Source organism: Salminus brasiliensis, chromosome 25 (assembly GCF_030463535.1).
Source record: "Salminus brasiliensis chromosome 25, fSalBra1.hap2, whole genome shotgun sequence".
Classification (NCBI taxonomy): domain Eukaryota; kingdom Metazoa; phylum Chordata; class Actinopteri; order Characiformes; family Bryconidae; genus Salminus; species Salminus brasiliensis.
The window spans coordinates 14,933,240-14,954,138 of NC_132902.1; the positions used below are offsets into that span (position 1 = coordinate 14,933,240).

Genomic DNA, 20,899 nt, shown 5'->3' on the forward strand with positions numbered 1-20,899 from the left:
TACCCACAAAAACACGTCCCTGAATGTAACCAGTATTGTCAAAACTGGCCCTGAACACAGCCCCATGTTCATCCCACGTGGCACAAAGTTTACAGCTCACCTGAATCACACTGGGGGGGGGAGCAAGTGACGGCCAAACCACCGACCTGACCGCTCACCTCTGACCCCAGCTAAAGATCCTGTCTCTCCCTGCCTCGCTATCTGCCGGCAGACTGACCGGCCTAGCTGTTGTAGTGTCTCTCTTTCTTTCAGAAAGTACACATTCTTCAACGCTACACGGATTCAACGGACGAGAGAAAAAAAGAGAAAAGAAACAGACGGACAGACGGCATGTCAGCCAATCCAGCATGAATAATACAGTCAGCAGCATGCCTCAGCCTGCCACACGATCATAACGTGAATTATACATGAACGCCTTTATTTCACTGCACACACACACAGACACACAGACAGACATACACACACCGAAAGAGACCCAAACAGCACCCGTAAAACACACAGCCCCATCTGATCACATTGCCAGGCCTGCTCTGTGCTTTCCTGCCTGCTAAATAAAGGGAATTATCTGGAAGCAGGGAAACAAAAGAAGGGGGAGGGGGAAATAAACAGTAATTCATCTGGAGGATAAACATGGGCTGCATAACGCAGTTCACGTGAGAGAGGGAGGGAGGGAGAGAGGGAGGGAGAGGGAGAGAGACATAGAGACATAGTGCGAGCCAAAGAGAGAGAGAGAGTATGAGAATGACTGCCCTCGACTGGAATATTCCTGCTAATCCATTTCAGGCATAAGGGAAAATCAGGAGGAATGAAGGGGGGGAGGAAAGGAAATGAAATGAAGCTATAGAACGAGGGTGGAGGAGGGGGGCGAGGGTGGGACAGGGAAAATGAAGGGAGAATGAGATTTTGTGAGAGTGAGAGAGTGCGCGAGAGTGAGCGAGAGAGGAAAATGCACCAAACTGAGAGCACTGCAGCTGTGTAATACATCTATAAATAACTAAAATTACAGGCTGCCAGCACTGCAGTGATTTCAATCTCCTCCACTCTCTCTCTCTCATAAAACCCTCTACAGACATCACACACACTCCCCCCCCCCCATCTCCAGCACCGAGACCACGCTGGACCCTGGGATGAATGACTGAATGACACATGACGCTGCTCTGATGGAAACAAACACACACACACACACACACACACACACACACACACACACACACACACAGTGAACACTGCACCACATCAAGTAAAGAGGGGTTGATAGAGAGGAGAGGGGGGGTAGAAATGAAGAAGGGGGAGGGGTGAAAGGTGCGTCCAAGTAGAGGCGGCGGGGGCAGAGAGGCCAGGGGAGCTACAAGCTACAAGCTAAAGGCTAAAGCTAAGGCTAGCTGGGTTAGCTAGCTCGGCGGACTGAGGGCGCCGCGACGGAAAAACGAGCAACATGAGGAACAGTTAGCGCAAGATGGCGGCCACGGTACAGTCTGCAGCGTGAGCCTGTGGCTCTTCAAGTTCCTGCCTGGCCCTCCCCCACCTCCCCCTCTCTCTCTACACACACACACACACACACACACAGAGAGACAGAGAGGGAGAGAGAGAGTCACACTCGCGCGCACACACACTCACTCACCCTTCCTCTCGGCCTCTTCACCGTAGACATGTTTCCTTCTTTTCGTGTCCCCCCTCTCCTCTCTCTCCTCTCTCAGACCGCCTAACAAAAGCTTTGCCCTTTCGCCGGGTTTCTCCCTCCCTCTCTCTCTATCTCTCTCTATCTCGCGCTCCCCCTCTCTCAGCAGACCGTGCTCCTGGCGCAGGCGGCTCGCGGCTCTTCTTCACTGGGACGGAAAAAGCGGTGGGACGAGGAGGAGAAGAAGAAGGAGGAGGAGGAGGAGACGAATAACCCGGCCGCACTCGTTCGCCTTCCTCTCATTCTTCCGCCGCTCCTCTCTCGCTTTTCCTCCGCCGAGTCCTTCCGTCCGCGCGCCGGACTACGGCTCCTCGTTTTCCCTTTCCTCTCTCTCTCTCTCTCTCTCTCTCTCTCTCTCTCTCTCGCTCGCGCTCGCACGCTCTCTCCGTCTGTCGCTCGCTCACGCGCGCGCTTAGCCCTCCTTCCTCCTTTCACATCTCGGATGAAGGTAGGGACTTGCTGCTACTCCTCCTTTGTACACAAAAAGATTGTGTGTGTGTGTGTGTGTTTTCGTGCTAGCTCGGCCGGTCGGTCCGTTGCCTGTTTTCCCTTTTCCACTCGCTCTTTTCTTTCTTCCTTTTCCCTCGCTCCCCTCCCCTCTCCCGAGCCGGGGTGTGTGCAGCGAGCGCGAGCGGCGGAGCAAAATGAAAGCACAAAGCATCAAAATGCATCAGCATGAATATTAGAGATGTCGTTAAAATCCGGACTCGTTTTTCTCTCTCTCTCTCTCTCTCTCGCTCACTCACTCACTCACACACACACACACACACACACACACACACACACACACACACTCTCTCTCTCTCTTCAGCTCTCTGTAAGGAAGGGAAGGCCACCAGATGGGGCTAGCAGTTATTACATTAACTTTCACAACTTTAACCCCCAAAACACTGGATCTCAAGCTTCACGCGCACATCTACCCCCCAGCCATGTACATGTGGTGTCTCTGAATGCAAAAGTTCATATTTTAAGGATGAATAAAGAAAGCATTTGAAGACTAGAACTGTACAGTTGTTTTTTTTACTTTCCTTTCAGCCCTCATTTGCACCACAGCACTACAGAGAGTGCAGCCATACAGTAGCTTAAAGCAGCAGTGCTGAGAATTTTCTCATTTCAACTGAAAGCAGAGGTCTGTCTGAGTAGGGAGAGGTATAATTATTGTAATTGCTGGTGTCAGTGTGCTGCGGGAGCGTCCCTGCAAAAGCCTAATATACAGTTTTCAATCTAAAAACATTCAAAAGTGGTCTGGTAGGTTTTCATGGGAGTTTTCCTGGCCGTGTCGGGCTTTTACGTACTTGCGTCACGTGTACAGCCTCTAACAGAGAATCCAACACCATTTGCTGGCTACCTGAGCAACCACGGCCCTGATACATCAGAACGGCTACTGCAAACGTGGAGATATCAGAGCGGCAAACTCAGTGTTCATCTGCTCGTTCACCCACTGCCAAACCAAAGAAACGGACTAATGGAAATATGCAATGTTTAGATTCATCCGCTCAGAACAGACACCACGGTGCACATAAAAAAAAAAAAAAAAAAAAAAAAAAAAAATGCATGCAATTACACATTCTCACCAGAGAGGTCTCTAAGTTACCAAAACTCACAGACTGTCGCTTTAAAATATAAAGTTAAAGACCCCATAACAAATTATATTTTTTTACTATACCATTTCACTTCCTACTCCATATATGCAAATTTTTATTTAAATTTTTCTTTCCTGTCTCAAAGACTTATGATGTATTTTTATACATCTGCCTTCTCACCCAAGGGCAGTTTAGCTCATAGAACAAAACAGGCTGTATAATCAGAAGAGAGCTCATTTACAGACCCTGATCAGATATAACATTAAAACCACCTGCCTAGTATTGTGTTGGTCCCTTTCATGCCACCAAATGAGCTATGGGGATCAGACCACGTCAATGAGCCTTGGGTGCCCACGGCCCACGGTCGTCAGATCACCGGCTGCCCCTTTTTGGAGAAGAAAACGAATACCAGGCATACCAAGACCACCCCACAAGACTCACCTGATGTTTTGGAGATGCTGTGATCCATTACAATCAGGCTCTTGTTAAAGTGGCTCAGATCCTTATGCTACTGACATCAGTGGTTTTAATGTTATGGGTGATCGCTGTATAGTGTTCTTAAAGAAACAGTACCAAAAGCAGCCTGTTTAGTTCTCGGGCAAAAGGAGGGTTTGTTAAAATGTTCTTGTAAAATGAATTATAATTGTTTTTGTAGACAAACCTACAGAAGGTCTGAAGCTGACCTCAATGGGAATACAGCTCCCTGCTCAAAGAGGTCGAGGGTAAAGAGGAACTGGCCCAAACGTGCAGCCCCATGTACACACACTGCCAAAAATAATTTCCACAAGAAGAGATGTGAAACTTCATGCAGCACAAATTGGAGCAATGGAAAGAGAGAGTTTTCTGTTCTCTTTGTCTCACACTCTCTCACCAGGTGAAGTGAAGGGGCTTGGAGAAAGAAACACGTCATCCATCAGTGCTCAAAGACACACTCATGCATTCCTTTATATACACTGACTCACTCTTAGTCAGATTGCAGACACAAACACTGTAAAATACAGCTGGCATAGCAAAAGGATCAATAAGTAGCCTCAGGTCCCTTTCAGCTGTATTTAGGGTCTAGTTAGGGCAGACATTATGGGAAACATATGATGTCATGATGAATGATATTTTGTTTTTTAGGTTTGCCAAGTTGGAATTGACAATTTTCTTTGCTTAAATGTTTAAAAATGACAAATTAATCAGAGATAATAAATCAAACAACTAGGAAAATATGACTAAAACATAACTCTGACATTCATAAGGGGCTCTGTCCCACATCCCCTGACACTTTTCCATTCCACCTTAAATAATGCTGCAGTGACTTTAATGCTCGCCCAGGCACCACTAAATAACAGCAGCACCATTTAAGGTGGAATGCAAACTGAACTATAAGCTGGCCAAAAGGAAGCCGTTTCACCCGAGGCCGTGTTTTTCCCTTAAACATTAACCTGTTAAGTCTGATGGTCTGAGGAGGTCCTGAACTGTGCACTGTACCATACATACTGCTTCTGTACAGACCTGATTACTGCTTACAGAATCCCATCTGCAGACCTATCAGCTCAGCCAGCTAGTAACGTGGTTAGCTGTTGCAGGGCACGGGCCTACCTCTGTTAAAGCAGAATAACTGCGAATTCAGTGATTTACTCAGTTCAGTGATTCACAACGTTCTGATAACGATACTAAAACCTTGAGTATCGGCAGAGTTTCACTCTACACTAAACAACCTCGCAGGAAGCTTACAACATGACATCACAGCGCGAGTGTGTGCAATTGCAGGCCACATTTCATCATGGTCACGCCAAAACCTTATATCTCCATGCATCTTGGTATTTTTTTTTGAACTTTGACATAATTCTGATGTATTCTTTATACTGTGTGAAAATGTCATGATGAATGGACCAATAGAAATGCTCCAAAACTAATTTATTTATTTATTTATTTATTACAAGGCTGGACTGGATTCATTAGTATTTTGCCTCAGATATCTAATGCAGCATATCTGCTAATATTGACCAGACATACCCCCTCATACAGATATACCCACTCTAAAGGGAAAGACGTTGCCCAATGGGGACCAGAAGGTTGCTGGTTCGATCAAAGTCCGTATAGGCAAGTCTGTTTACTTGGCGGCCATTTTTGCTATGCGTTTGAAGGCAGTTATTTCCAGTCACACAAGACCGCAGCGTAACCAGCCAGGTGGTTGTCTCTTTTGGCTGAACGGCGGGATATAAACGCTCATGCATATTTTAACCAGCGGACGGTCTCCAGGAATTGGGAGCTAAGGGGGAAAGGAACAGTGCTCTCTCAACATTCATGCTGAGGTGCACCTGAGCAAGGCATCTGACCCCCGACTGCCCACCACTTGAGGACTGTGTTCGCATTGCTAGATATGAAAGTTAGGGATTACAGCAGCTCTGTGTGAGGTTCCCCATCACAGGACGCTGCGGTGTCTTATTTTACCACTAGATGGAACTACGAATCTGGTGCACGACCCATTAGAGTGAGGTGTCGTACTCCCCTCTGGGTGGTGGCTCCGCTCTGTTCGTTTGGGGGTGTTCACCGTATCTGACTCAAACGAATGTGTAAAACTAATGCGCCTGGTGGAGGAAGCGGAGTAAAGACATTTGACAGCACTAACTGGATATACACTGTTGTCCATCACTCAACCCAGTACAGTGAGTATCAGAACACAGCAGAGCTAACAAACACCACTAACAGCACAAACAAGCCAGCAAACAGTGCATACCATAATTAACCACGACCAAAAGTACAGCAGCAACAGTCAGAAAGCTAAAGGGATCACGTCCAAAATGATGGAGTTTCTAGCGCTAGATAAGCAGCCCTTTTCAGTTGTGTTTCCACTTTGAGCTCCACAATGCACAGACTCTTAGAGTTGGTGCTCAGAGTTGGAGGAGGCAGAAGATTACAGAAGTCTGCTCGATGATGCATTACCAAGTTTAGAAAACCCAGAAAGGTTATATGTGGCGTCCAGCTCAGTTGGCCGATCATGCTGAAAGCTGATCAGTGATCGGTATCAGCCCTAAAACACTGATCAGTCCATTTCTACCCACTGCCCTATTCAGCAGTGTGTGTGTATTTACATTTACAATTAAGGTATTTAGCAGATGCTCTTATCTAGAGCGACTTACAAAAGGACTTCACTGTTTACTCAGTATCCTAAGCTATAGGATCCAAAAGATGCCTCCAAGCTTAAACGCTACTAAATACAGAAGTCAGTATGGAGACCACAATACTCAACACTACACTTTGCCCAGGTACTCTTGGATAAGGTGGGCCTTCAGATGGCGTTTGAAGACAGTGAATGACTCTGCCGTTCGGACACGGAGGGCACAGAGACTGAAAAAAGCCTGGACGCTTGTCTTCCATGGATCTTAAGGGATGATGGGTGAAGCCGAGCTGTACTTGAAGCTTGAAGGGCTCTTGGTACTGATTGGCTTTTGACCATTGCCATTAAATATGAAGGGGCTGGTCCATTCTTGGCTTTGTAGGCCAGAGTCAGGGTTTAAAAATCTTATTCGTGCAGCTACAGGAAGCCAGTGAAGAGACCACAGCAGAGGAATTACATGGCTGCTTAGAACTTAAAACAACCTGTGTCGCTGAATTGCAGGGGGCTGATGGTTCACAAAGGGAGACCAGCCAGAAGAAAGTTGCAGTAATCAAGTCTTGAAGTGACAAGAGACTGTGAACAAGCACCAGGGTGGCCTCTCTAGAGAGGAAAGGACGACTTCTCCGGATGTTAAAAAAGGAGAAATCTGCATGACCCGAGACAGATTTTGCAACATTACTTGAGAGCAATAACTGATCATCCATGACTACACCAAGGCTTTGTGCTTCTGTAGATGGAGTGATCAGTGAGTTCTCAAAGGAGATGGCAAGATCATTGTGAAGTCCAGCAGCTCTTTCTTGCTGCAACAGCTGTGCAATGACTGTAAAGCCATTTTCGATTGTAGATACACTGCTCATCATCAATATGTCTATATCAATATAAAGCTCTTCTTTTCACAATGTATGCAGTCATCCATCTTCTGGACGTACTGAAAATGCTCACGATATAATCAGAAAAGCGCCTCGTCACATAATTTATCATGATAATAATGGTGATACTAGTCACACTGTTAACATCACTGCTAAGGAATCAGTCACCATTACTGGGAAAGAAAGGTGGCTGCGCATACATGAGGGAGTCATTTTCTTCTAGCGAATCACACCACCACTGAGGAATGTATACGATGGTAATCTGCAGTCAGAAAATGATCCCCAATTTAGACGACTTTGAGAAAGCCCTGCTGGCTAGATCTATCCAGACTGCATAGACAGTTACAATGAAGGCCTCTTCTGTGGCAACATTCCCTCTGCCACTGTTTAGTGCCAGCTAAAAGACAGACAGGAACTCTAAAATGGTCTGTAGAGAAAAAATAAGATCCTGAAGTTGAATGGAAATTGAATACGGTAGGTTATGTGCAGCTGTTCGTGTGAATGAGGGACAGCAGGAGAGACAGAGACCAACAGGGCCTTGGAGTTTGGACAACATGGAAAGAAAATGACAACGGTGGCAAAAGATATGCAACAAGCTGTGATATGCAAGATTTATGCCCTTGTACACATACACACACACCCATATCTAACCATCTAACTACAGTCATTTACAATCATTGCACAGCTAAATTACAATAAACCCATTACTTTGTTGCAAAGGCACCCACGGCACGGCTGTCTTAATGAGTGTCAAAACTGTGGTGCATCTTGACTGTTTTGTGTGTGTGTGTGTGTGTGTGTGTGTGTGTGAGTGAGTATAAAGGACCTACGGCGACCTACACTTCACCCCTTCACCCTTCACTGACTACAAAGTAACCCAGAAAAAAAAAGAAAGAGAGAAACATGTAAGAAAAGAATGAATGTGTCAACCAGAGGCGAAAGAACTGATCTAATGTCATATAAACACACACACACACACACACACACACACACACACACACACACACACACACAGGGTGAAAGAGCAGCATGTGTGGCTGTAATGTGCAGTGAGGGAGAAAGGGGGAGATACAGGCACATGCTGACGCAGTCACATGGCACAAATGGCTCTGCCGCCATGGCAACCAAACAGTTAATATGCAAATGAAAGGGAATAGCTGCGCTCTGCTGTGGGGAGGAGTTCACCTCAGAGTGGAGGAGCAGGAGGGGGGGTGGTGGTGGTGGTGGTGGTGGAGGGGGAGCACAGGTGCCAGTCTCAAACTCGACATCATTATCTAACCACTGCAGCTCCACAGAAAAGAGCAAAGCGTGAGAGAGACAGAGAGAGAGAGAGAGAGCGAGAGAGACAGAGAGAGAGAGAGAGAGAGCGCACTTTGAAAGCAAGCAGAAATGTTCAGAAAAAAGCGCCACCTGGATCACCTCTTGCTTTCACTTTCTTTTCCTCCAGGCCACAAAAGAAAATGGTAAAACTGCCACTTTCATGACTCTGGAAACCAAGTCGGAAATGACAGGCCTATTACCGTCTTACTGCTGAATGCAGTCGTTATTAATAATGAATAGAAGGGGAATTCCACTCATCTTTCAAGATGTCCATCATGAAATGGTTAAGAAGTAAGCAATGTCATTTCAGCGTGGTTTTATATGAAATGTTGCTTGAGTCAGTTGAGTCAGAATTGGTCACAGCGGTGGTGAGGGGAAACCGAGTGTTTTATAGGTGCCACAGAATAGATCTACTGAGTATTTAAGCTGTTCGATGTGTAGACAGACAGTCAGTATGTGACTTGGGTTGGAGTGAAAAAATTGCCTTAGAATGAAACACTGTGACCCCATTTACACCTGGTCCCTTCATACGTCTTCAGGTATCAGGACTGTGTCTGGATTATATCTGGAAGTGTAAACACATCCAAGACGCATTTGAGATACAAATCCGATCCCTCAAACCGATTAAGAAGGAGGTCCGAGACGCATCTGAGCCAGGTTAATAGCAGTGTAAACACATCCATCTCTCGAAAACACATTCGACAACCAAAACCCTCCCCAGTACAACCGAACTACCAGTAAGAATCGGCACGCAATGAGCAAATTTGCATATTCCGCAATATCGGATTTCAGGTCTAACTTACCGCTTACGCATTTGACTAGCCAGTGTAAGTGCATGTGCTTAAAATCTAATCAGGATACAGACCAGATACTGGTCACGTGAAGAGACCAGGTGTAAACAGGGTGTGTTTTTCCCCTCAGGGTAGCCACACAGCATAGCATAACTAACTATAATTATGATAATTCCTCCCAGATCTTACTGGACAGTGTTGTCCTCTCTGTGTCGAGTAGGCACAGCGTGCTGTTAGCTAGCCGAGCAGACTGTAAAAATGATCAGGTCTGCTAGGGTTAGATTTTAGCCTAGCATGAATGTCTGCTTGCTTCACCGGCTCTTCCAACTGTTGTGCAGACACCCTGGTTGGACCTTCTCTAAGTGGTGCTTCAGCCTGTTGGCTAGCATTGGCTTTTAGCCTTGCATCATAGGGTTTAGTCTCAAAAGGCTTTTGCTAGTAAGCTGGGTGTATGTAATTACATGAACCAAACTCCCATTATTTAACTATGCCAAGCAAAATACAGTTTAAATGCCCATTATATTTAATGTCCAATCCAAAGGGGTATCCGATCTTATCTGCTAAAAAACACAATAAAATAGACCCCGTTACAGTTACAGGAGGTGTGTTTCTGCTAAGCTAGAATGAAAGCTTGTAGGCAAACACACACATACACAGTCATGGTGGAGTGGTAGATGCATGCTGTAGGACTAAATACAATTACAATATTTGGTCTTACAACATGCATGTAAAGCTAGACAGAATAAAAGCTTGAGTTCTGAGGTCTGAGTAGCTTTAAATGTGAGCCAACAGCTCTACGTAACAAGGCTATGCTACCCTTACCCAGCTGTTAGCAGAGGTTATACCAGTGTGCTGGTTAACTGAATATAGATTACACTGTCAGGACCTGCGGAAGAAAGATTTGGGTCCGTAATTAGGACTGGAACTGCAGGCTAATACGGAGCTATACTAAAGAGAGAAAGAGAGAGAGGACGGGAGCAATAGGGAAAAGGAGAGAGGGGGGGAGAAAAACATAAGGGCAAGCTGATTAATGAAAGAGGACATGATGCGTAGCAGTGTTTCCTGAACCCATTAAACATGGCAGCAGCTATTAATGACCCTTACAGGCTACAGCAACGGCTAGTGCGGCCCCCTAGCGAGGCCCTCTCCAACATGTGCATGCGCTCACACACACACGGCTGTCTTTTTGACCTACAGACACACAGATAAAGGACAATGTTGACCCCGCACACAGCGCTTACCTGCTAAAGCTTAAACAGTACTAGTACTCGTACGTTTATATAAAACTGCTTATTTTGAATATATTACAAATGGACAAAAGTATTGGGACACCTGAATTTGTTGGAGTGTCCAGGGAAGGCTTTCTACTAGATTTTGCTAGAAGCATTGCTGTAAAGATTTCACTCCAATCAGCAACAAGAGCATTAGTATGGTCAGGATGTTGGCTGATCACTCACCTAATCCCCAACTCCCCCACTTACCCCAAAAGTATAGGATGGAGCACCACCATTAGAGAGTACACAGTTCCCCTCAACGCTGGGGGGCTTTATACCATCTGGTCTAATCTTATCTGCTTTAGAGAGTAATATTCCATTGGCAGTACTTCTCTACAAAGACTAAACAAGCATTGTGTGTGTGACACATTTGCACATCTGTGTCAGCAATGGGGGCAACTTAACGTAGCTGAATGCATTCATTAGAAGGGTTGTCCACAAACATTTGGACACTGTGTAATCAAACAGTCTGAGGCATAAAGCTTGCATTTTTTAAACTGTCTGTGCGGGGAGTAGATTTGTCGCTTTCTTTGGTGAAACGTCTGGCAACAGCAAAAGATCCAGAGGCCACTAGTGCTTAACCCACAACTGTCTGGCCTTCGTCTTCTCAACTTCAAGTGTTTTCAGAGCTTTTCCACAGAGAACGACAGCTTGCAGCCTATAGATACAAATACATTATGCTGTATGCTGATCTTCAGACAGGACAAAAAATAGCCTTGAGCGAGTTTGAAAAGAACAAAAAAAAAAAAAAAAAGGAGGAAGAAATGTGTAAGCAATCCTTTTATGCAATCTGTCCACCGACACCAACCCAGCCACACAAACTGGAGACAGGCTGAACAGTCTGGTTGAGTCCTTTTCAGTAACGCTGTTCATTTCTTCTAAAATGGCTTCTATGTCTGTGTCTCAGCATGGGGGGATATTTATAGTAATCAGCCTATAAAGATTTCCTTCCATGGCTAGAGCACACAAGTTGCAATGCTAATGGCTCCTCAACCTACAATTAGAAATTCATGTCGGAACCTAATTAGCCACTCAGGCTGTTGGACACAAGGTTATTTAAGGAACGGAGTACACAGATGAGACAAAACTTTAGGACAGCCTATGTAATGTGCTGCTGGTCACCTGCATGCCACCAAAACAGCTCACTGTACACGGCCTATGAAGGTGTCCCGTCATATCTGGGACCAGGTCAGTTGTAAGGTGGATCTGACGTGAATCCAGTTAAACGTGGACAGGAGTTAGCATGGGCACTCTGACTGGTCTGCAGCTGTTGTGAGGTATTCCTATTGTTATCATCATTGAACATTTCTGAGACATGTGCCACAGAAGCTCCACTGTCGATACTGCCCAGATGGGAAAGCCTTTATTGATCTCGCAAATTGATGAGCCATGGGCGTCCAGCGTCCTGCTACTGGTTTTTGATTTGTCCCTCCTCAGACCACTGTCGGGAGTTACTCACCACAGCTGACCAGGAGTACCCCACAAGCCTTGCTGTTTTGGACATGCTTCAGCCAGGTTGTTGATAAATGTTTTGGCCCTTGTCAAAATTGCATTGGTCTTCATGCCTCACCATTTTTCCTGCATTCAGCATGTCGACCAACTTGTCAGGTACTGTCAAGTTACTGTTACCATACACTCAGACCTTACCATGCTCTGTTGTTATAGGATAAACAATGTTATTTGCTTTATCTGCAAGTGATCTTAATGTTTTGGCTCATCTGTGTATTTTCTGATATTGTATTGACAAGTTTGGAGGTCACTTGTATTAATCGCTTTCTCAGGCCTTGTCCCAATTCCCACCCCCATGATATCGTAGCCCGAATATCCAAGGTCCTGGACCAGGACCTGCAATGGCTAAGGATGTCCTGGTTTTGATTATGTCTTCCAGAAGGATCTTCTCGAGGACTGCTGGTAAGCCCTTGATTCACCAGCGTAGCAAACCCACGAGAGACCAGACTAATCAGAAGGGTTTTACCCCAAGGCCATGGCGAATTCACGTCTCAATTTCAGTCACTGCCATCGTTTTTTTTTTTAGAGAATTAAATATAAAGAAAAGAGACGAGAAGGAAAATGGAAATGAAGGTATTCAACTGTACATACTTTAGCTTTTTGTAACGCAACTAGCTGGATTTGACTAATGGTTATGCTAATTGTCTAATAGCTGTTTTATCAAGGCTGCCAGAGCTATGCTGGTAGGTAGCATTGTCTCGTTTTTTAAACTGACAACTGAAGCATAACTAACTAGCTAGCTTTAAGCAGGAAGCCGGCGAATCCAGTTTCGTGTTGGGCTTTCCGGGCCTTTTGTATCCAGTAAACTCTGTTGAACTCTATCGTTGCTAATCTACAGTCATTGATATTAAATTTCAAATGTCCTTTCATTAATAAACAGCACGTCTATACCAGGATGGTGGGGCTGGTGTGAGGGTGATGTTTATGCATCTAACACACCAACCAAACCTGAGCGTTAACTCTACAGTTGAATTAGGTGCATTTGAGTAGGAAACCTCAACTCTAGACTCCCCAAGACTGGGGATCGCCACTCCTAGTCACCTTCTTCACAGTGTGGTCTTGAAGACAGACAAGCCATGGGCAAGCACAAGAACAATGACATTACTGGTTCAAGAGCTGCCTACTTTAGCTGGAACCACAGACAGCTGCTTCAGGTGAATTATAGAGATGTTTAGTTCTGTAACAGTGCAGCTGCCTAATATTGTGAAGGTCCTCCTTGTGTCACCAAAACGACTCTGACCCGCTGAGGTATGGACTCCACCAGACGTAGACAGAATTGGTGTATGTCTGATCGGACCAGACGGGATAGTCTATACTTGCCCTGAGCATCAATGAGGCTCAGGTGCCCATGACCCTGCCGCTCATTCACTGGTTATCTGTTCTTGGAGCACTTTTGGTAGGTTATTGACCACTGCATTACACACCCTACAAGACCTGCAGTTTTAGAGATGCTGTGACCCAGTCATCTAGCAATCATAATTTAGCCCAATTTGGCACATTGCCCGCCTTCCCTGATTGTTGACTGATTGTTTACTAGCTGACTAAAAGGTATATCTCACCCCTTGACAGCTGCCACTGTACCGAGATAATCAATGTTACTCGCTTCACAGTGACCTTCATCTCATCTAATTTTACTGCCCTTAAGAGAGTGTTTCTTTACTTGCAGGGATAGAAGGGTAGCCTAAAATTAGAGGCATAAACCACTGCTAAAATGCCCAAGAGGAGCTAGCAAGCATGTCTATCTGCTGATATAGGTGCTGATGAACTGCAAAAATTGGGACTAAACAACCTGGATTAGCACTGCATTAAAAGCACATTTGCTTCTCTAGTGCTAATCCAGGTAGATCCAGTCCCAAGTTTTAGAGTTTAAAAAAGCACAATGATTTATTCGAGGAAAATAAGTGAGCTGCACTTACACACAAACGCAGGTGACATTTCTACATAAGCAGAGGCAGTGCTGCCAGAGGCGCTTGCCTATTTCTTTCTGTTCATATTTCCACTTCCTGTGGAGAACAGGCAGGCGCCTGTGGGAATGGTCTGTAGGCACACGCTTGGCACTGCACTCATCATTGTACCATCACCGTCTCACTTGGCTGCGAGGACCTACTGAACTGCACTTGTGGCATGCAAATGCCTGGGGTCACCAAAGACAACAGCGGCATTTAGATCGAAAGCAGTACAGCGGTAACAACGACAGTGAGAGGTGTGACCCATCACAAAACAGTCCAGTCCAGTACGCTGGAGCAGAGCCAACATACCGTAATGACATTAATATTTTGCTAGTTACTGATTTTCTGCCTTTAATGACTGAAATGTAACAAGCACAAAGTCGAATAAAAGGTCTTAGGAGTGTTTTCAACACTTTTCAGTGTTCAGTGTCGCTAGACAGCAGTGTTGTCCTCAGGTCCCACTGTTCTTACAGAATAAAATGTTCTCCCAACATTGGATTTTTAAAAAATTGCAACATAAATATAAAAATATTGCAGTATATTGAATCTATAATCTATAACCCCTGTATTGTGATCTATATTGTATTGCCAGGTTCTTACCCAGACACAGTACTAATACCAAGAAATTCTTGGTCTACCTTGCTGATCTTGCCAGTGGGACTGTTAATATCCATTTCAAATGACAGGATCTCAGACCAGCCAACCATGATTAGGAGTGTTACAATACACTCGTTTCGACTGATGATACTGGGTTTACGAATTCATATTCTCAGGACAACCCGAGCAAAATATGGATGAAGAAAAATTATGACCGTCTTCATGTTGTTACATGATCTATGAATGGGCCTAGAGCTGGGAGGTGGGAGGAGCATGGCACATCACATGACCATACTGGAATGGGTGGCTGGTTGGAGTACAGCCTGTGTACAACAAGCCAATCTCCATGGTGCACACTGTCAAAGTATTGAACACCCCTAACAGTGAACGCTACAAGGAAGCATTGCTTGATCAGCTCACTGCAGAAGACAATGTTGCTAGCACTGAGCAGAGGTAGCCAGAGGAGCCTAAAGCTCAGTAATCTCAGTACTCAAGTTATAGTACTATAGCTCTGTTTATTAGCCTCTGTTCTTCTCTTATTTATGCATGTTTGGTCCTATATTGAATGCTGAACCTCAAAAGTCAGAGAGCTCACCAGCTGCAAAGCAATACAGATGCTATCAACATCAGCACTGCAACTAAGTGTTAGAGGGAAACGCAGATTCATTTTCTAACAAATATACATGAGTAAAAAAAAAACAGTGCTCACAAAAATGGAACCTAATGCATACACCTATAGTAAATGTACTATATACACACATTATACTGCAGAGTAACTAGTTTGGCGTTGAGTGTGTTTAGTCAGTAAACATGTTTTTAACACACTGCGTGAAGTGTGAACAGCTCTATATCTATGGTTCATTTTAATCAGACACTGATTAACTGAATGATGGGTGCAAAAGTCAGTGAGTACAGTGGGCAGGAGGTGGCAATGAGATGGCACTGAAGCGGTGGGTTATAGAAATTCGGTCCCAGATCAAGGGGAGTTGGGTTGCATTTTATAAATGTTTATGCATCAACATCAGCAGATTTGGACACAGAGGTCGGCATCAGCTTTCAGTCCTAGGATGCCATTGTCATCAGGTACTTCTAGCATTTTCACAGCATACTCCTCCCTACCACATGCCTTAATGATGTAAAACCTATACGTACGTCTTCTGTGGCATTTTCAGAGAATCAAAGCCATAGTCTGGCAAGAAATTTCTAATGTACACAGATTTCCTATTGAGTTGCAGTGGATTCTTAAGGTGTCTCAAGCTTGCTTGTTTTCTTTTGCAGTGGAAGAACAAGGCTAACGTAGTGAACACTTAATGGAAGCTTATACCCATTAATTAGCCATGGGTATAGGCCAAATGTGTAGCTATTTATTTAGCCAACAGTGTCTCCTAAACCAGTGAGGGCATTTTAAGTGAAAGCATTTTAAGTGAGCATATACACCAATCAGTCATAACATTAGCACCACAGACAGGTGAAGTGAAAAACATTGAGCATAGATCATCATCTACAGTGGCATCTGTGCCACTCTGACAAGGGCCAAACTGTGATGGCTAGACGACTGGGTCAGAACATCTCCAGTGGTCAGTACCTACCAAAAGAGGTTCTAGAAAGGACACCTGTGAACCATTGAGAGGGTCAATGAGCACTTAAGGCTCATTGATGCAATCCATGGAGACCCCACCTCACAACTTCCAGGACTTGCTTAAAGGATCTGCTGCTAACGTCTTGGTGCCAGATACCACAGGACGCTTTCAGAGGTCTTGTGAAGTCCATGCCTCGAATGGCTAGTATCTGTTGTGGCAGCACAAGGGGGATCTACATAATATTATGCATATGGCTGATCGGTGTACAGCTGAAGCTATACAGAGCTATACACCTTCTAGAAAGTATGAAAGCATAAAGAGTAACTTCTAATTCGAGAGCACAGGCCAGAATGTGACTTCTTTAATTTAATTAGTGAGCTGGATCCTCAAAATACATGCTGTAGACTACACAAACACACACACACACACACACACACTTCCTAAGGGAGAGATTATATGGTTACAGTTCAGTCCATTTGTCATCTAACGCCGTTTCTAAAAAGATTTACAGCAGTTTGAAAGAAGAAAGCAACCTCCATTTTGTGCTTGCTGAAAGTAAAGGATTAACACATTGTGCTGATGGAAGATACTGGAAGAACAAGTAGAACAAGCAGTTTGAGCAGTAAGGAGCAGTATCAGAACTAAACACGCTACACAAATAGGCCAGGTCATAAAACCTTGGGCATTTTTAACCTGGGAACACAAACAAAATCCAGGACCATGACTATGGCGTCATGGGAAGCGAAGAAATACGTGGAGGCTACCTGAGAAACCTGTTGACTCCATGACCAACCGGTGACCTGCCCTCACAACTCAACCTGGCAGTTGGAAATCCCTGCACCGGCCACTTCCGCAGACTGAGGCCGGGAATAATAACGTTACACACTCCAACACAGACCTCACACAGTGTTAACCCCAGTGTACAATGAATTAGCACCATTTCAGAGTAGTGTGAGCAGTTCTACACAGGTTTAAACACACACAGGCACACACCGGACTCCTGACCTCCCATTGGCCTGGCCTGCGAAGGGTTAACTTGACTGCAACGGAAGGAGGTCAAGTTGTGTCATCGCCCAAAACGCCCGACATTCCACCCACGCAACCATCCTCCCACCAAGTACAGTCAGATCGACCGGCTAACTCTCTCACACACACACACACACACACACACACACACACACACACACACACACACACACATACATATATATATATATATATATATATATATATATATATATATATAAATAAACGCACACGTCAGCTCCTAAACAAAAAAGTCAAAAGGGTAATTGACCCCCAGTGGAAGTGAGGTGAACTTTAAACCCACATTCAGACCAAATGAAAAGAATGAAGAAAAGAGACGGTGTTTGATTTAGACCTACTGTGTGGTTTGGCCTGGACGACTTCCCACGTGCTCTTCGCTGCAGTGTAATGCCAAGTCAACTCGCCCCTCCCTCTCACGCTCTCTCTCTCTCTCTCTCTCTTTCTCCCCCCCCCTCCCTTTCTCTCGCTCTCTCTCTTTCTCTCCCTCCCCTTCCGTTCCTCAGCACCCTCTTTCATACACTACTTCCTGCTGATCTTTAACCCTTCAGGCCCCTCCCCTCTCTCGTCCTCAGAAACACTCCCCCCCCCCAACACACAAACACAGCGTCTGGCAGTGAGCACTGATGGCTGCTGATCTTAGATCAGAGACCTTTTCTCAGTCTGGATCCCTCTATCTCTCTCTCTCACACACACACACACACACACACACACACACACACACACACCCCGAAAGAGGGAAGGGTGTGTGAGTGACAGGGTGTCGGGTTACAGTGCTGGTAGGAGGCTTGGCCTGGCAGGCTGAGTGAGTTATATAAACCTCACTGTGGCAGGGTCAGGAAGTAACAAAGCCAGCGATTCAACGGAGGCCCTCGGCCTCACACGCATGCCCGAACACACACACACTGAAACCACATATACACTCAGAATGATCTGTTCGTGCTAAACACCCAACACACACACACACACACACACACACACACACACACATATACGGAACTACACCCAAACACATCAACAACTACATAAACACCCAGACCATTCAGCTCTCACCCACACGCCAGCACTCAGCGTGCACAGCAGGTTCTCCTTTCCTTCGCAGATGTTGGGGGGAGCAGTGGGGGAAGAAGGGCAAGGGTGGGAAAACCTGCCTAACTTTACGCCCATCACATAAGCTGTGAAGAGAACGACACATTGGACATCACAGCCAGTGCTAATGCAGGCCATGGGCGTGCCTTTCACTTCAGGTTAACCGGTTGTTGAGACCGATATTAGATCAAAAAATGGTTTGAAGCATCATTATGTAGCAATTCTACCTTAAAGCAACTGATTCAGAATCAGTTTGATTCTCCACTGACAATCATAGGGAGGGTGGCGCTGTTATCATTCCCACTCAGACCTTGATTGCTTTGGTGCAGTGGAGCTGGGGACCTGTCGCTTTCCTCCGAGCGTGTCGGCTGCTTGCCAATGAAAAAAACAAGCGGTGGCTGACTTTGAATATATCGGAGGACATAGTCGAAAATGGAGACACAGTCCTCCCCCTCCCCCTAGCATTGCTAGTGCTAGGAGGAGTTACGAATAGGTGGATTATTTGGTAGTACCAAACTAGGAAAAATGTTCAAATGCTGGCTCCCCCTATGGTTAAGGAGCGGAATTTGTGGTTTGAGCCACCCCTAAAGGACACGCTTGCATGCATTTCTGGACCTTTAAGAGCTACAGAACTGTCACTGATAGAGAAAGTATGTGGACTGACGTTGATCTAGTCATATTACAGGATTTTACACAAATATGACTTGGGATACACAGCGTTACGTACTTCTTGCAAGCGTTGTCCTGCCTGCTTCTCCAAAGTTTCATAGTGCAGTTAGCAGCATGCAGATAGTAATAGCAATAGTTACAATAAAAAAAAAAATTAAAATAATCGGGTTGGTGGAGCATCACAATTTTGAAGCTGTTATTTTAAAATGAAAATGCTACATCATGCTGCTTTAAACAAGCAAACAGGACGGCAGAGGGCACCATGTGAGAACAGAGTGGCACAGCGGTAAAAAAACAGGACTGGAACTGGCTCAAAACAGCAGACACTTCATTCAAAATATGCCTGGATTAGTGATCCCTACAGTACGGTTCTAGTCTAAGATATCTAGTGATTAACCAAAGTTAATGAACATGATTAAAAATAAAACCCTGGTTCAAATCAGTACAACACAACTGCTCAAGCAAGTAGCTGCTAATGCAAGCAGTAGAAGTGGTAGCTGAATGTAGGATCAGATAAAGCACAGCTATTTGTGTTTTCTTTATAGCCGGACATTGCTCAGAAACATATGGGCTGTTTATCATCACAAGACATATTGGTTAAGTTCAGTATGAGGCGTAGGTTAGTAAGGTTGTGTGTGTGTGTGTGTGTGTGTGTGTGTGTGTGTTTTAGTGTTGAGGTTCAGGTTTGCTGAATATTCAGTCCACACAATGCTGCAGCACACACAAAGGCTCTCTGTTAGGCCGTTATCCCCCTCTGCATCTCTCTCTCTTTGTGAGTGTGACAGCTTCAGTTCATGACACTACCATGCCCCTTCTCGTGATCTACTGGCCTAGACTGTGGTCAGCCAACACTGGACAGTCCACTCTAATTTCATGCTCAAGACAAGTGGCCTTATGAGACCAAATACCAGCTATATTGCCTTTAATAAGTTGATTCCAACCACCCTTCTCCATTCATTATGTATAAAGTCTTTTGGCATATCTCTCCATCATCTACAGACTACTGCGTACAGGCTCTTCATTAAAACACACTTTGAGATGCAGCATAGGAACAGATATTTTAACTTGAGGCTTCATCTTGTTATTTCTTCATATAAAAAATAAGCAGGTAGCCTATGATTCAGTGCCCTCCACTGTACTGAACCTTGGGATGTCCCGAAGAGATTGCCCCCAATTCGATCCGAGTCTCTTAATGCAGAGTAGCAGCTGATACTGATTTCCTCTCCCTGACCATTCAGCTCCCAGCTCCTTAAAACACTGCAGTCAAGTAACTTTTTGTGGTTTATAGTGGGTGAATGTGCTGTGATTTGGGTTTCTGTACCGTGTATATATTAGCACTAGCATTAGCCTCCACTCGATTCTGAATGCGCTCTTCAGTACTTCATTACACTTAAAAACAAAGAAAGGTGTGCGGTTCTCCCGCTGGTAAAACAGAGCATTTCAGTGGTTCAGAGGTTTTATACAGGTTCAGTCAGATATTATGGTCTGTTTTCATGTTCCACTTTAAAATAGCTCCACACTGCCTAGACTCTCAACTCTTTTATTTACCTTCTGAGAGCGTCCTCAGTCCCGCCGACTGGGCAATAATGTCACTTAATGGCGCCTTGAGGACACCAGTTGGTGCTCTGAACACCATGATTTAAACAAAGACGATACCGGAGTCATTAAACTATGCCTAGATTGGTCCAATGCTCATTGATATCTTACACTTTGCCAACAGTCTGCCAATCTTCCCGCCGTCAGTCTGCATTGTTTAAACAGCAATGGTGCTTGCAAATATATCTACGCCGATGGCCGTTGTGGACTTAAAATTAGATGTGTTCAGGTAAATTTCTGGC

The 20,899-nt window shown here is 45.0% G+C and overlaps 1 protein-coding gene across 10 annotated transcripts in view; it reads right to left on the minus strand.

The window, feature by feature from the left end:
• Positions 1–20,899, minus strand: part of chd9 (chromodomain helicase DNA binding protein 9) — a 92,239-nt gene that overhangs the window by 52,223 nt on the left and 19,117 nt on the right. The window contains exon 1 of one of the 10 annotated variants that reach the window (XM_072671632.1): positions 17,645–17,666. The exons of 8 other annotated variants lie outside the window; for them this stretch is intronic. Coding sequence is in view for 1 of the 2 variants with exons in the window: in XM_072671631.1 (XP_072527732.1) it covers positions 1,622–1,651 (30 nt within the window). In the remaining variant the exon portion in view is untranslated. Of the gene's footprint in view, positions 1–1,621; positions 2,447–17,644; positions 17,667–20,899 lie in introns of those variants that run through there. One more of the 10 variants, XM_072671631.1, reaches the window with a different exon arrangement.